The 15,487-nt window shown below is 37.9% G+C and overlaps 1 protein-coding gene across 1 annotated transcript; it reads left to right on the forward strand.

Moving 5' to 3' along the window:
* The first annotated feature begins 192 nt into the window (after positions 1–192).
* Positions 193–15,408, forward strand: LOC128251145 (uncharacterized). The gene is made up of 3 exons (XM_089343816.1): positions 193–1,146; positions 4,437–5,784; positions 12,677–15,408. Exons 2-3 carry the CDS (start codon positions 4,790–4,792, stop codon positions 14,391–14,393), a joined length of 2,712 nt encoding a protein of 903 aa, XP_089199942.1. The 5' UTR covers positions 193–1,146; positions 4,437–4,789; the 3' UTR covers positions 14,394–15,408.
* The last annotated feature ends 79 nt before the right edge of the window (positions 15,409–15,487 follow it).

Consider the following 15,487-nt stretch of genomic DNA (forward strand, 5'->3'; position numbering starts at 1 on the left):
CAACTAATGAGCCATCTGTTTGTCTTAAAACCGTTAAACGCAGGAAACTAGTGTATCACCCCATGAGACTTCTGGGCAAGTTTTGAAATATATTTTAAACTTTTGAACTTTCGAACTTAAAAAGAAAACACATGGAAAATTTTTTGAAGAAAAAGAAAGAAGCATTCTAGAATTTTAAACGATTTCCAAGCGTCACATCACACTTCAAGTAATCTACTAAAACCTCGCCCTTTCATACTGCCTCAGCTTCTCATCATCTTTGCCATAATTTTTTCATTTCTTTCATCATTTTTCAATTTTGTCACTTTTCATTTTTAGCTTTTCGTTTCGCCATCGCTAACTTCTCCATTGTCCCTTTCTCCTAACCATTCATTCCTCCCATCAGGTGGACAAGTGCCTTAACTTATTCTCATATCTCCTAACTTCTCTTAGCTTAGCGTCCTTTGTTTCTTTCCCACACTACACTCTACCCCTCTTCGTTTCTCCTTCCTAACATCTAAAAACGTCACTACCCTGTTGTCCATCAGCACATTGTTGTTGTTGGCACTCCGTCGCTTACGACGTCCAGGGTTCCAGTTGATCCGATCAACGGAACAGCCTGCTCGTGAAATCAACGTGCAAGTGGCTGAGCACTCCACAGACACGTGTACCCTTAACGTAGTTCTCGGGGAGATTCAGCGTGACAAGGCTGACCCTTTTAATTACAGGCACAACAGAAACAGGAAGAAAGAGTGAGAGAAAGTTGTGGTGATAGAGTACAGCAGGGTTCGCCACCATCCCCTGCCGGAGCCTTGTGGAGCTTTAGGTGTTTTCGCTCAATAAACACTCATAACGCCCGGTCTGGGAATCGAAACCGCGAGTCCGCTGCAGTAACCACTGGGCCATTGCGCCTCCCCATCAGAACATGACACACAGACATCAACAGCAGGACAGTGATACGTAAAGGGAGATAATTATAATTAGTTGCCTTAAATATGTCAGGAGAGAAGACACGCATGCGCATTGAAACATATTTCATGTTGAAATCCGGTTAAATGTCCTGTGAATGAATTTCTCTTAATCAGCTGATTTATAATAGTTATAATATATTTCTCAACTACCAGATACGCACATATATAGCAACTCTATCCTTTATGAAACATTCCAGTAAGTATTAAACAATGAAAATATTTAATATTTTTAATTCTGTTGACGTTTATGGCACGTTGATTCTTTTTGTCTCCTACATTTTATGAATGAGAGATGTGTCATTTGTGTGGGATTTGGCTGCTATTTCTAGCTATGGAAGGTACCTTGCCAGGTTAGTTTTTTTTTCTTTAAGTTCTAGAAATATTCTTAAATATGCTGCAACCGCTAAAATGTGGAGAAACCAATATATAAATTGATTCTTTCACCCGCACGATTTTCATAAAGGAAAGAAAAAAAAAACTCGGATTTTCTTGCATGGGATCAAATACCCTAACCTCCTAACATGCTGCACTGCAAACTCCTTATTTTTGTTCGGAAAAGTGGGGGGTGTCCCCCCCCCCCCGCCGTATCCTTTAATCACTGGAAATTTTTTTGGTGAAACTAAAGTGTTTGACCCGAGCAAGAAAAAAAAAAAGTACAATAGGTGTACAGCAACATCTAGTAAATGAATATGAAAACAAAGGCGTTCTGGCGAATGGGGGGGGGGGGGTGAGGACTCGGAAAATTGACACGATCAATCTTACAGGATCCGAAAACTCAATGTTAACACCCGGTCACAAAAATGGGTGGAGGAAATGGTGTGAAAGGTGTAAAACAACGTAGTAAACGAATATGAAAAAAAAAATGCACGCTGGCGAACGGTGGTGGGGCGGAATCGGAAAATTCAGATCTTGACCTTTAAACTCCAGTGTTTGACCCGATTAAAAAATTTAAAAAATAGTGCAATAGGTGTACAACAACATGTAAACGAGTATGAAAAAAAAAAAATCGCGCTGGCGAACGGGAGGTGGAGAGACGACTCGGAAAATTCACATGATCAATCTCACAGGAACCGAAAACTCAACGTTAACGCCTGGTCACAAAAATGGAAAAAAATATTGGTGTAATAGGTGTAAAAGAACATGTAGTAAACGAATATGAAAAAAAATGCGCGCTGGTAAACGGGGGCGGGGGAGAAGACTCGGAAAATTCACATCGAGAATGTTCCGAGTCCTCTCACCACTTCCCCGTTCGTCGGCGAAATTTCGTTTCTTCATATTCGTTTACTGCACATGTTTTGCATTATTTTTTTATATATACTCAGATCAAACACTGGAGTTTAAATGTGAAGGTCTGTATTTTCCGAGTCTTCTCCCCCCCACCCGTTCGCCAGCCCGCATTTTTTTTTTTTTTTTTCATATTCGTTTACTACATGTTGTTTTACACCTATTGCTATATTTTTTTTTCATTTTTGTGACCGGGTGTCGAAGTGGAGTTACTGGATTGTGTGAATTATCCGAGTCTGTACCCCACCCTACCCTGTCACAAAAATTGAAAAAAAAAAAAAATAGTGTACTAGGTGTAAAATAATGTGTAGTAAATGAATACAAAGGAAAGTACCATTCGAGCATGATTGATGCCAGTGCCACCTGACTGGCCCCTGCACCAGTGGCACTTGAAAAGCACCCATTATACTCTCATCCAGTGATTTTAAGAGGTAGGAAAAAGATATAGTTTTAATATTATACTTTTACTTCATTTCACTTATACATGCAAAAACTCTAACATGTTTATTTTTAAATGAATATATCATTCGTTATCTCTCCACACACTTATTGGAAGATGGCAAAGAACTAAGAAATACCATCAGAGAGGCAGTAGCATTTAGAATGCCCCGTCAGTTACTCAATTTGTTTGCAATGATTTGCTTATTTAACCATCCTCAAAATGCCCTTCAAATATGGAATGATTACACAGAGCACTTACAGAACATGATACAGCCACTGCTGAAAATCTGGCTTTACATTCATTGAGTGGCATATTCTGGGAACATGGAACCTCGAGCAGCAAGTTTGGTTTGTCAGAACCCATTGCAGAAACATTTACAAAGGATAATGACATGTCAGTTTGGGTTGTAAAATGATGGTGATGATGATGACCTGCAAAACAAGTTCCTGCTAAGAAAACCATTTTCCCATTCTTTCGTGTGTCAGGCAGAGATCTTTCGGCCAGATGCTCTTCCTGTTATCAACCATTACCAGTTTCCAAGCAAGGTAGTACTTCCTCATGTCTGGATATACTTTTATGTTGATGTGCATTGATATGTGTTACATGATGTGAAGACACACACTCACACACAGGACAGATTCTGTCTACCAAATCTACTCAGATGGCTTTAGATGCACTAGTGCCATTAAAGAAGACACTTGCTCAAGGTGATGCTCTGGGATTGAACTTGAAACCACATGAGTGGAAATCCAAGTTCTTAATTTGTTTTCCAATTTTGTTGGTTTTTCATCATTCATCAGTGTTTATTCCTGTTTGATCTGTCATGAAAATCGTACATCCTGTCACTCTCCATGTGATCACGCGACCAACTAGAAATAACAGCACCTTTCCCTTAAATTTCTCCTACAGGTTATGAATGTTGAAGACTGTATTGGATGATGTTATAGAAATAGACAGGAAATTCATGGATGGAATGTCTTTAATCACATGTCTGCTCAGTCAGAGATGATCTGGACTAAACAGCAATGTCAAGTTCTATTTCTGCAGAAAGACTAATGCTAGTGTCCACTATTCTGTTGTTTTATTTTAAAACTGTTACACATTGTGAAGGTGTCAGTTTAGATTACAAAATATGTCAGCTTCACACAAGATTCTGTGATGTAAATTTTGATAAATTAAAATGGTGAGTTCACCATCATCATATAACGTCCATTGTCTATGTTGGCATGGTTGGATGGTTTGAGCAGAGCTGGGAAGCTCCAGCAGACTCCAGTTTGATTCCTCATGGTTTCTACAGTTGGATGCCCTTCCTAATGCCAACCACTTCACAGTGCACAGGGTGCTTTATATGGCACTTCACAGGCACTTTTACGTGGCACCACACAGTTGCTTTAACATGATGGCACTTTTATATGGCACTGCATGTCTGCTTTTATGTGGAGCAGTCACAAGTGCTTTTTGCCACCAGAGGGATGAGTGTGAATACTTCCGCTGTGGAGTACGGGTCTTCTTGGTTACAGTGAGGTGCCGGGCATCTTGTTTCTCATATCACCTGAAGGTTTCAGCATCCTAAGTTAATTTATCAGCCCTTCCTCCCATGTCTTCCTGGGTGTCCCACTTCCATGTGTCCCATCTACTTTGAGAGTTCAGCACTTCCTTATGAAGCTGTTGTCATCCAGCTCAGTTGATCTCATTAGAAATGAATTTGTATTGTTTAAGGAACCTCAACATCTTACACTGTTGTTTCTCTCTAATTTCAGAACATCAGACAACATTGACATAACAGAAGAAACATCCTCAATATCTACCATGTTTTAGAGACTAAAAAAAAATATTATACAAAAAAGATGCCTAAGATTGTTTTATACAAATCTGGAAAAATTCTTGTGAAACATTTGCTGTTAAATAATATTAGCAGAATTTCTGAACATCACCAACTGGAGTGTCAAGAAGAGGAGCGTGTGTGTTGATTGAAGTTGGACAAATTTATTTAAGTGTTGCTAAACAAAGGTAACACTGGACAGAAATACAACAGTAGAAGTGTTTGTAAGGATTATCGTAATAAGAACAAAATGAAGAAAAATATATAAATAGGGATTTCAGAGGAAAAATAATGGAAAAGAGTGACAAAAGTATACAATTGATTTCCCCTGAATCCATGACAACAGAGATGATATCATACGAATGTGATGTCTGTACAAAGTCCTTCCTTCAAAAAATTGACCTACTTAGGCACAAACGTATTCACACAGGAGAGAAACTGTATCATTGTGATATCTGTGGTAAATCATTCTCTTGCAGTAGTAAGTTATCTACACACAAACGTTCTCATACAGGAGAGAAGCCATATCATTGTGATATCTGTGGTAAATCTTTCTCTCAAAATAATCACCTAACTCATCACAAACGTATTCATGCAGGAGAGAAACCATATCATTGTGATATCTGTGGTAAATCTTTCTCTCAAAATAATCATCTAACTGATCACAAACGTATTCATGCAGGAGAGAAACCATATCATTGTGATATCTGTGGTAATTCATTCTCTTGTAGTGGTAGCCTTACTGTGCACAAACGTACTCATACAGGAGAGAGACCATATCACTGTGATATCTGTGGTAAAGCATTCTCTCAAAATACTACCTTAAAGAAACACAAAAATATTCATACTGGGGAGAAACCATATCACTGTGATATTTGTGGTAAATCATTCTCTCAAAGTATTCACTTAACTGAACACAAACATATTCATACAGGAGAGAAACCATATCATTGTGATATCTGTGGTAAAGCATTCTCTCGTAATAGTGACTTAACTAGACACATACGTATTCATACAGGAGAGAAACCATATCATTGTGATATTTGTGGTAAATCATTCTCGGAAAATATTGCCTTAACAAAACACATACGTACTCATACAGGAGAGAAGCCATATCACTGTGATATTTGTGGTAAGCCATTCTCTGACAATACTGCCTTAGCAACACACAAACGTATTCATACAGGAGAGAAACCATATCATTGTGATATTTGTGGTAAATCATTCTCTCAAAATAGTAACTTAATGAGGCACAAACATATTCATATTAGGGAGAAAGGAAAAGGGTAGTTTCTTGTTTGCTATATATGTTTAATATTCCTGTGTTTTATGCAATTTTTTCTTTCTGCTGCTTCCTTCACCATTCATACATTCCCTTTTTCCATGGTGCTGTCGATGTTTGGTTATCTTCGCCAGAAATATTTGTCATGATATAATTGAGAAGGCTGCAGACTGGTGTGAAATATACACAAACACCTCACAAATATAACAATACTAGCAGAGGCACCTGGCGTTGCTCGGGAATGAAATTGTTGCTTATATTCTTGAAGAAAAAAAGACAAAATATGCTGTATAGAAATTTGAGAGGACATTCTGTAGATGGACTCTCAGATGAATGATGGCTGGGCGCTTCTCATGAATGGGGAAAATTGAAGATGTGCCAAAAAGCCTCATTGGTACTTGGAAACTTTTACGAAAATTAAAATGGGGATTAAATGAAAAAAATGATTTACGTGAATATCCTCACAAGAGTAATTGAAATAAATGGCGATTGTGGACCCCCCCCCCACGCACACGTGTGCGCATACACACGTGTGTCTTTGTAAATATGTTTGTATACATTTATGTATGTGTGTGTTTGTAAGAGACAGAGTGTGAGTGAGTCAAGGGGTGTGTGTGTGCATGTGTATGTAGTATTTACTCTCTCTCTCATACACACTCACACACAAAATAGAGAGTGAAGGTTTTTGCCGTTGTTACGTCAATACCGGAAGTTGACATTGAGGAACCTTTTTAAAGAAGTGAATCTTAAATATAAAGCAATATTATTTATTAAAAAATCAAATGAAGAGCCTAAGTTTTATCCGAGGTCAAATTATTCACGCATCACAAGTAAGGAAGCATTTGGTGAAGTCGATTTCACGTGAAAAGCGATTACACACACATCTTTGTTTTATATATAGTATAGATTAGTGTCAAGACACACTGACAGATGAGAATTCTTGCAAAATAATTTCAAAATCTGTTAGACATTATTGATCTTAAAAGTATCCCAAAGGTAAGTTATCTCATCAGTGTAGTAATAGACAGAGCAATGTAAAATACATTGTTAGAAAGCTGTTGTATTTCTTTTCATGTATGAATAAATTTCAACTTACTGATTAGTGATTTGTTGTTTCATAAAGAAGGAATTTTGACAGTAAACCATATTTCTGCATGCTATAAGAGGCAAGTAAGAGGTTGCCATCAAGAAAGTTCATCCAACTGTAAATAACAGCTAAAAAAAAAAACAGTCACAATGAATGGATTAATTTGTATACATGACCTTCTGAAAGCCAACAAACTGCTGTGTAGTAGAAGTTTCTGAAAATGTTCTCCCCTTTCTTCACAAATGTAAGCAAATAATCTTGATTTAAGAAGTCTACTTTTGATGTAATTGACCATTTGAACCACTTCGTTTATAACTCTTCGTAAATCTTCGTAGCTATAGGTGCAGGAGTGGCTGTGTGGTAAGTAGTTTGCTTATCAACCACATGGTTCCAGGTTCATTCCCACTGCATGGCACCACTATTGCCTTGTGAGTGGATTTGGTAGATGAAAACTGAAAGAAGCCTGTCGTATGTATGTGTCTGTGTTTGTCCCCCCCCCCCCCTCCTCCAACATCGCTTGACAACTGATGGTGGTGTGTTTACGTCCCCGTAACTTAGTGGTTCAGCAGAAGCAACTGATAGAATAAGTACTAGGCTTACAAAGAATAAGTCCTGGGGTTGATTTGCTCAACTAAAGGCACTGCTCCAGCATGGCCACAGTCAAATGACTGAAACAAGTAAAAAAAAAAAAACGAGGAAGAAATCACAGTTTGTACAATTAGTGCTTTGTGATGCAAAAATTGCTAAAATTGTAAAAACCTTTTGCTGAACCTACTATTGAGGGTGTGCCGTTTGTGCATATTCCTACACAGTTTAACCATAAATTATTTTCCTTCGTGAAGGAATTTAAAGCTTTAAGATTGTCTTCACCTCTAGTTCTCAATGGAAGTTCTAGACAAGACAAGAATTGTCTTTTAAATCTTTTCATACATAACACTTCTTCATGTGATTTCTTCCATGGTGCTATTATCTAGGTCTTTTCTACAGCTTTTCCATATATAAATTACCACATATGGATAGTTATGTTCGCATATCAATACAAATATGTCTAGTCAAGACATTACTGTCAGAGAATGCCGAAATCACCGTTCAGTGAAAATATTTGACCCAAGATGACAAAGGATGGCCTGTTCAAGAAAGAACTAGGAGGGCATAGCCAGCATCGAAGTAGAACAACTTCCGACAGGATGATCAATGCACTCAGATATAAATATTCTTTTCTGCTCTAGGCATAAAGCCTGAAATTTTTTGTGGAGGTTACCAGTCAATTACATCGACCCCAGTATGCAACTGGTACTTAACTTATCGACTCCTAAAGGCTGAAAGCAAAGTCGACTTCGGCGGAATTTGAACTCAGAACGTAACGGCAGACGAAATACCAATTTCTTTATTAAGCATAAAGCCCTAAACACAGATGCGGACACCACAAGGACAGACAAGACCACAGTGGGGACAAAAAACATAAAACGAATGTAAATGGGATGAAATTATATAATAATGAAAAAAATGAAAATGGCCACACGGGCCCCACTCCCATGCGGTACCATTTGAACCATTATATGTACTATCTACAATTGTTCTTTTTTCCTACTTCATTACCTTTATTTTCCTAAAAATAACATCATTTAACATACATTATTTTTTCCTCTTCACCAGTAATATCTCTCAGATTCACTACTGGTGGCAACACCTTGAATTCTACCTCCACTCCTGGTGGGTTAACGCTATCTCCACACATCTCTTTCAATTTTCTGTAGTTTTCCTCTTCTATCAATATTGCCTTCACATCCTCTGCGAAGACGTATGAAGGCATCTTCACTCTTACTATTGAATTAAACTTAATAATCTCTTTTTTTTCTGTTTCAACATTCTTTGGGTATGTCACATAATACCACACTCCATCTCCTCCTCGTATCTTCTTTCCTTTATCTTGTACTTTTTGTTCTCTTTTTCCTTCTTCTATCCTAAATAATCTCTCCAACTCTCCTTCCTGCACTTGTATTTCCGAATCCTCCTCCACTGGAACAACCGCTATCTTTATTGCTAACTCCACTTTCTTTTTACTTTCCCTTTTTTTATTCTTTCTTCCTGATCACCTTCACAGTTTCTTTTCTTACCTTTTCTCTCTTCTTTTTCTGCTTCTCTGGCAGAGAACTCATTCCTCTGCTCATTCTTCTTTTCTTTTTAACCATAGTAAATCCATTCTCTGTTTCTTCTTCTGTTACTATGACCTGGTCCACACTCTCCTGTCTCTCCACATGTTCTCTTTGGGTGCACCATGCCTTCATGTGGCCCCTCTCTCCACTTGAGAAACATATCGGCGGCCTTCCCTCTACACTGACTCTCAATCTTGCATCTTCTGGCAGTACAATCTCATCCACCACTGTTCAAATCCTCCGTAGTTGCCTGAATCGTCAATTCAATACCGTATCCCCAGTAGTTTACTTTTTGGGTCCTGGTAGCCTTCAAAACCTTCCCATCCTTCATATCATATGTTATTGCTGTTATCAGCCATTCTTCCTTTAATTCGGGTGGCCCCTTACCCACTCGCACTTTGGTCACACGTTTGCCGCAGTACAAAGGCAGGAGCATCCATTCTTCTGACCTTATAGCCTCTGTGGAGTGCTTTATTGCTTCTTCCTCTGTTGTGAAGCGCACCTCCACAGTGGCGTATTTTCTCCCTCTCGTAATGTAAGTTGTAAGTCTTTTCAATTCCTTGATACTCTCTTCTATGGCTTCTATCAGCGCAACTTCTATTTTTCTTGTAGTTGTCTTCACGGTTTTAAATATCACAGTTCTTCTTAACACAATGGCTGAAATCTCTTCAGGTGGCGTTAGTTTCAGAGTGTTACTTTCTTTTGGGATTAATTTTTCACTCTCCTTCATCTTTCGAGGCTCCACCTTTATCTTGCGGACCTCCAACTCTTGCACGTTCACTCCTCTGCTCGTTGCGGTTGCATAACTTGGGCCTCCCTCCTGCATCTTCTCCATTTTCCCACAATGGGGAACAAAACAACAATTAACAACAGCAACAGTTCTAACAACAATTTAAATCAAATAACAATGCAATAAATATTTCAACATAAACTCATTCAGACGAACGACCGCTAAGCATCTCGCCTGGTGTGCTAAAGTTTATGCAGCTCGCCGCCCTTGCTCGGATATAAATTGTTGTTTGTTGGCACTCGGTCGCTTACGACGTCCAAGGTTCCAGTTGATCCGATCAACGGCACAGCCTGCTCGTGAAATTAACGTGCAAGTGGCTGAGCACTCCACAGACACGTGTACCCTTAACGTAGTTCTCGGGGGATATTCAGCGTGACACAGTGTGACAAGGCTGACCCTTTGAATTACAGGCACAACAGAAACAGGAAGTAAGAGTGAGAGAAAGTTGTGGTGGAAGAGTACAGCAGGGTTCGCCACCATCCCCTGCCGGAGCCTCGTGGGACTTTAGGAGTTTTCACTCAATAAACACTCACAACGCTCGGTCTGGGAATCGAAACCACGATCCTATGACCACTGGGCCATTGCGCCTCCACTCGTATATAAATATTCACACACAAATATAATCGGATACAATAAACTAAAATTTAAAGGGATTTAAGGAGAGTTATCTGTCTTAAATATTAGAGACAGGAGATACGCATGCGCATGAAACATACTTCCTACTTCATGTTGACATCCATTTCGAATGTCTTGTTCGTGAATTTTTCTTAATCAGCTGTTAATACATTTATAATTCTTATAATGTCTTTCTCAACTACCAGATACACACATATGTAACTATACTATCCTCTATGACACATTTCGTAAGTATCAAACAATGAAAACATTCAATGTTTTTAATTCTGTAGACGTTCGGTTTTTGGCACGTTGATTCTTCTACGTTTGTGGCGTGTCTATATTTTATGAATTAGATTCCTTGATGTGTGCAGGATTTGGCTGCTATTTCTAGCTATGGAAAGCAGATGTCCTTCATTTGTGCGGAATAGTTCATGCACATAAGTTGGATATTATCCGGTTTGAGAGCAATTTTTTCATGTTCACCATTCATTTGAAAATGATGGGGGAAGCCTTTTATAAAAAGTCACGAAAATCTGATTGCCACCCGCTTACACAAACCACCCCTTTTCGGGCACGGAGATTCCGAATCTGAAAAAAAAAAAAAGAATTGGCAAAAATCGGCATTTCAGAATTTCATTTTTGCGTGGAATCAAGTACCCTGACCTCCTAATATACTGCAAATCCCTTCTTTTGGTTCGGGAAAAAAGGAGGGGGCATCCCACCCCGTCCTGGAATTATTGGAATTTTTTTTTTTTTTTTGCATTGAATGAATTCCTATGACCTAATATGCTGCAAAACCCTTTTTGGGTCCGAAAAACGGGGAGGGTTGAGGTGGAAGCCTCGGAAATTTCATACCCCCATCACCATTGATCTTTTCACCAGCACGATTTTCACTAAGGAAAAAAAAAAAAACGGATTTTTTTTTGCTCAAGGTGCTGTTCTGTGGGACTGAACTTGAAATCACATGGATGGAAACCAAAGTTTATTTTTTTCTAATTTAGTAGGCTTTTCATCATTCATCAACCTGCAACTCTCCATGTGATCACATGACCTACTCGAAATGACAGCACATTTCCCTTAAATTTCTCCTATGAGTCATGAATATTAAAGACTGTATTGGAGTATGTGGTCATAGATATACATTATAGAAATAGACAGGATGTTCATGGATGGAATGTCTATAATCACATATCTGCTCAGTCAGAACTGACCTGGATCTAAACAACAGTGACAAATTATATTTCTGCAGAAAGACTAATGCTAGTGTCCACTATTCTGTTGTTTTATTTTAAAACTGTTACACAATGTGAAGGTGTCAGTTTAGATTACAAATATGTCAGCTTCACACAAGATTCTGTGATGTAAATTTTGATAAATTAAAATGGTAAGTTCATCATCATCTTTTAACGTCCATTGTCTATGTTGGATGGTTTGAGCAGAGCTGGGAAGCTCCAGCAGACTCCAGTTTGATTCCTCATGGTTTCTACAGTTGGATGCCCTTCCTAATGCCAACCACTTCACAGTGCACAGGGTGCTTTATATGGCACTTCACAGGCACTTTTACGTGGCACCACACAGTTGCTTTAACATGGTGGCACTTTTACATGGCACCGCATGTCTGCTTTTATGAGGAATGATCACAAGTACTTTTCACCACCAGAGGGATGAGTGTGATTACTTCTGCTGGGGAGTACGGGTCTTCTTGAGTACAGCGAGGTGCCAGGCATCTTGTTCTTTGTCAGATCACCTAAAAGGTTCAGCATCCTAAGTTAATTTATCAGCCCTTCCTCCCATATCTTCCTGGGTGTCCCACTTCCATGTGTTCCATCTACTTTGAGAGTTCAGCACTTCCTTATGAAGCTGTTGTCATCCAGCTCAGTTGATCTCATTAGAAATGAATTTGTATTGTTTAAGGAACCTCAACATCTTACACTGTTGTTTCTCTCTAATTTCAGAACATCAGACAACATTGACATAACAGAAGAAACATCCTCAATATCTACCATGTTTTAAAGACTAAAAGAAAATATTATACAAAAAAGATGTACTAGATTGTTTTTTATAAATCTTTGGCAGAATTCTTGTGAAACATTTCCTCTGGAATAATATTATAAGCAAAATTTCTGAACATCACCAATTGGAGTATCAAGAAGAGTAGCTTGTGTGTTGATTAAATTTGCTAAACAAAGGTAACACTGGACAGAAGTACAACAGTAGAAGTGCATGTAAGGAATAAAGTATAAAAACAAAAGCAATACAAATATATAAACTGGGATTTGAGAGGAAAAGTAATGGAAAAGAGTGAGAAAAGTATACAATTGATTTCCCCTGAACCCATGGAAAAAGAGATGATATCATACGATTGTGATATCTGTACAAAGTCCTTCCTTCAAAAAAGTGACCTACTTATGCACAAACGTATTCATACAGGAGAGAAACTGTATCATTGTGATATCTGTGGTAAATCATTCTCTTGCAGTAGTAAGTTATCTACACACAAACGTTCTCATACAGGAGAAAAGCCATATCATTGTGATATCTGTGGAAAATCATTCTCTCGAAATAGTAACGTTACTGTGCACAAGCGTATTCATACAGGAGAGAAACCATATCACTGTGATATCTGTGGTAAATCATTCCCTCAAAGTAATCATTTAACTGAACACAAACGTATTCATACAGGAGAGAAACCATATCAATGTGATATCTGTGGTAAATCATTCTCACAAAGTATTCACTTATCTACACATATACGTAGTCATACAGGTGAGAAACCATATAATTGTGATATCTGTGGTAAACCATTCTCTGATAATACTGCCTTAACAAAGCATATACGTATTCATACAGGAGAGAAGCCATATCATTGTAATATTTGTGGCAAACGATTCTCTAGTAATAGATCCTTAACATCACACAGTCATACTCACACAGGAAAGAAGCCATATCATTGTGATATTTGTGGTAAACCATGCTCCAATAAGAGTTACGTAACTGTACACAGACGTATTCATACAGGAGAGGTGCCATATCATTGTGATATTTGTGGTAAACCATGCTCTAATAATAGTGCCTTAACTACACACAAACGTATTCATACGGGAGAGAAACCATATCATTGTGATATCTGTGGTAAATCATTCTCTCAAAGTAATACCTTAAAGGGACACAAAAGTATTCATACAGGAGAGAAGCCATATCACTGTAATGTCTGTGGTAAATCATTCTCTCAAGGGAATCACTTATCTACACACATATGTATTCATACAGGAGCGAAACTATATAATTGTGATATTTGTACTAAATCATTCTCTGAAAATACTACCTTAACAAAACACAAACTTATTCACACAGGAGAGATGCCATATCATTGTGATGTCTGTGGTAAACCATGCTTTAATAATAGTGCCTTAATGTCACACAGACGTATTCATACAGGAGAGAAACCATATCATTGTGATATTTGTGGTAAATCATTCTCTCAAAGTAATACCTTAAAGGGACACAAACGTATTCATACAGGAGAGAAGCCATATCACTGTAATGTCTGTGGTAAATCATTCTCTCAAGGGAATCACTTAACTGTACATACACGTATTCATACAGGAGAGATGCCATTTCATTGTGATATTTGTGGTAAACCATGCTCTAATAATAGTGCCTTAACATCACACAGACGCATTCATACAGGAGAGAAACAGTATCATTGTAATGTCTGTGGTAAATCATTCTTTGAAAATACTGCCTTAACAAAACACAATCGTACTCATACAGGAGAGAAGCCATATCACTGTGAATTTTGTGGTGAATCATTCTCTCATAATAGTATCTTAATTACACATAAACGTATTCATACAGGAGAGAAGCCATATCACTGTGATATTTGTGGTAAACACTTCTCTCACAATAGTAACTTAACAAAACACAAACATATTCATAATGGGGAGAAAGAAAAAGAGTAATTTCTGTAGCGTCTTATTTGCTATATGTATTTAATATTCTTCTGTTATGCAATGGAAATTATGACTGAAGTATTTTCAAAATTTTTAGAGTTTTTCGTTTTTGCAATTTTCTCTTTCTGTTGCTTCCTTGACCATTCATGGATTCCCTTTCCATGGTGTAAGGACCTCTGCACCAAAACCCCTCATCCTCCTGACGATCGTACATTTTATTCTTTATTGGAGACTGCATCCACAAATTTCTGTGAATTTATTGCTTATTATTATGAGCAGTAGAAGCAGTCTTGGAAGAATGGGAGCAGTTGGTAGCTGGAAGACAAGCTAGGAAAGAGGACACTTTAGCAAGGAAAAAGTAGAGTATGTATACATATGATTTTGATCATATATATATACATGCATACCCACCTACATATGTGCAGGTGCATCTCTTTCTATACACCCCTCCCACACTCCCATCCTCCCCTCACATTATCTTGACCACCAACTAACACTTTTCTCACTTCTTTCACCCTTTCTTCACTTTTCTTTTTTTTTCACTCTTTTTATTATTATCTGTCCTTTTTCTTTTTTCCTCTTCCTGTCTTCATTTTGACCTATCGTACACATCTCTTCCCCCACCCCATCCATCCACAAATACTACCAATATATTCTCAAATTTTCATTCACACCACAAAACCCCTTTGAATGAGCAACACAGAATCCATGGCACCACACTTAGAAATAACTAAGCACGAACTATTATTGGAATTTACATACCATGTGCAGGAAACTTTTTACTTCTAGACACCACTTTACTCAAATAATGGAACTGCAGCTACAATGTTTTATATTTTACTTCTACTTTCATTCTATTATTTCCCTCTATATTCCCTACAATAATTCCTTATTTGGACTCAAACATTTACCTCTATTTAACCATCTCACATCGTCTCTGATGAAGGGATATCCATAATATCCCAGAAACAGCTGTAAGACTACATCTATATCTCCTTATAAATGTCCTGAAAACTCCTCACAACCTTGACTTTGTTATCTCTTTTTGTCTAATATATATATATATATACATGCTAATACAAGACCCACATTAAACTCCTCAC

Source organism: Octopus bimaculoides, chromosome 28, assembly GCF_046866305.1.
Source record: "Octopus bimaculoides isolate indiv1 chromosome 28, ASM4686630v1, whole genome shotgun sequence".
Taxonomy (NCBI): Eukaryota; Metazoa; Mollusca; class Cephalopoda; order Octopoda; family Octopodidae; genus Octopus; species Octopus bimaculoides.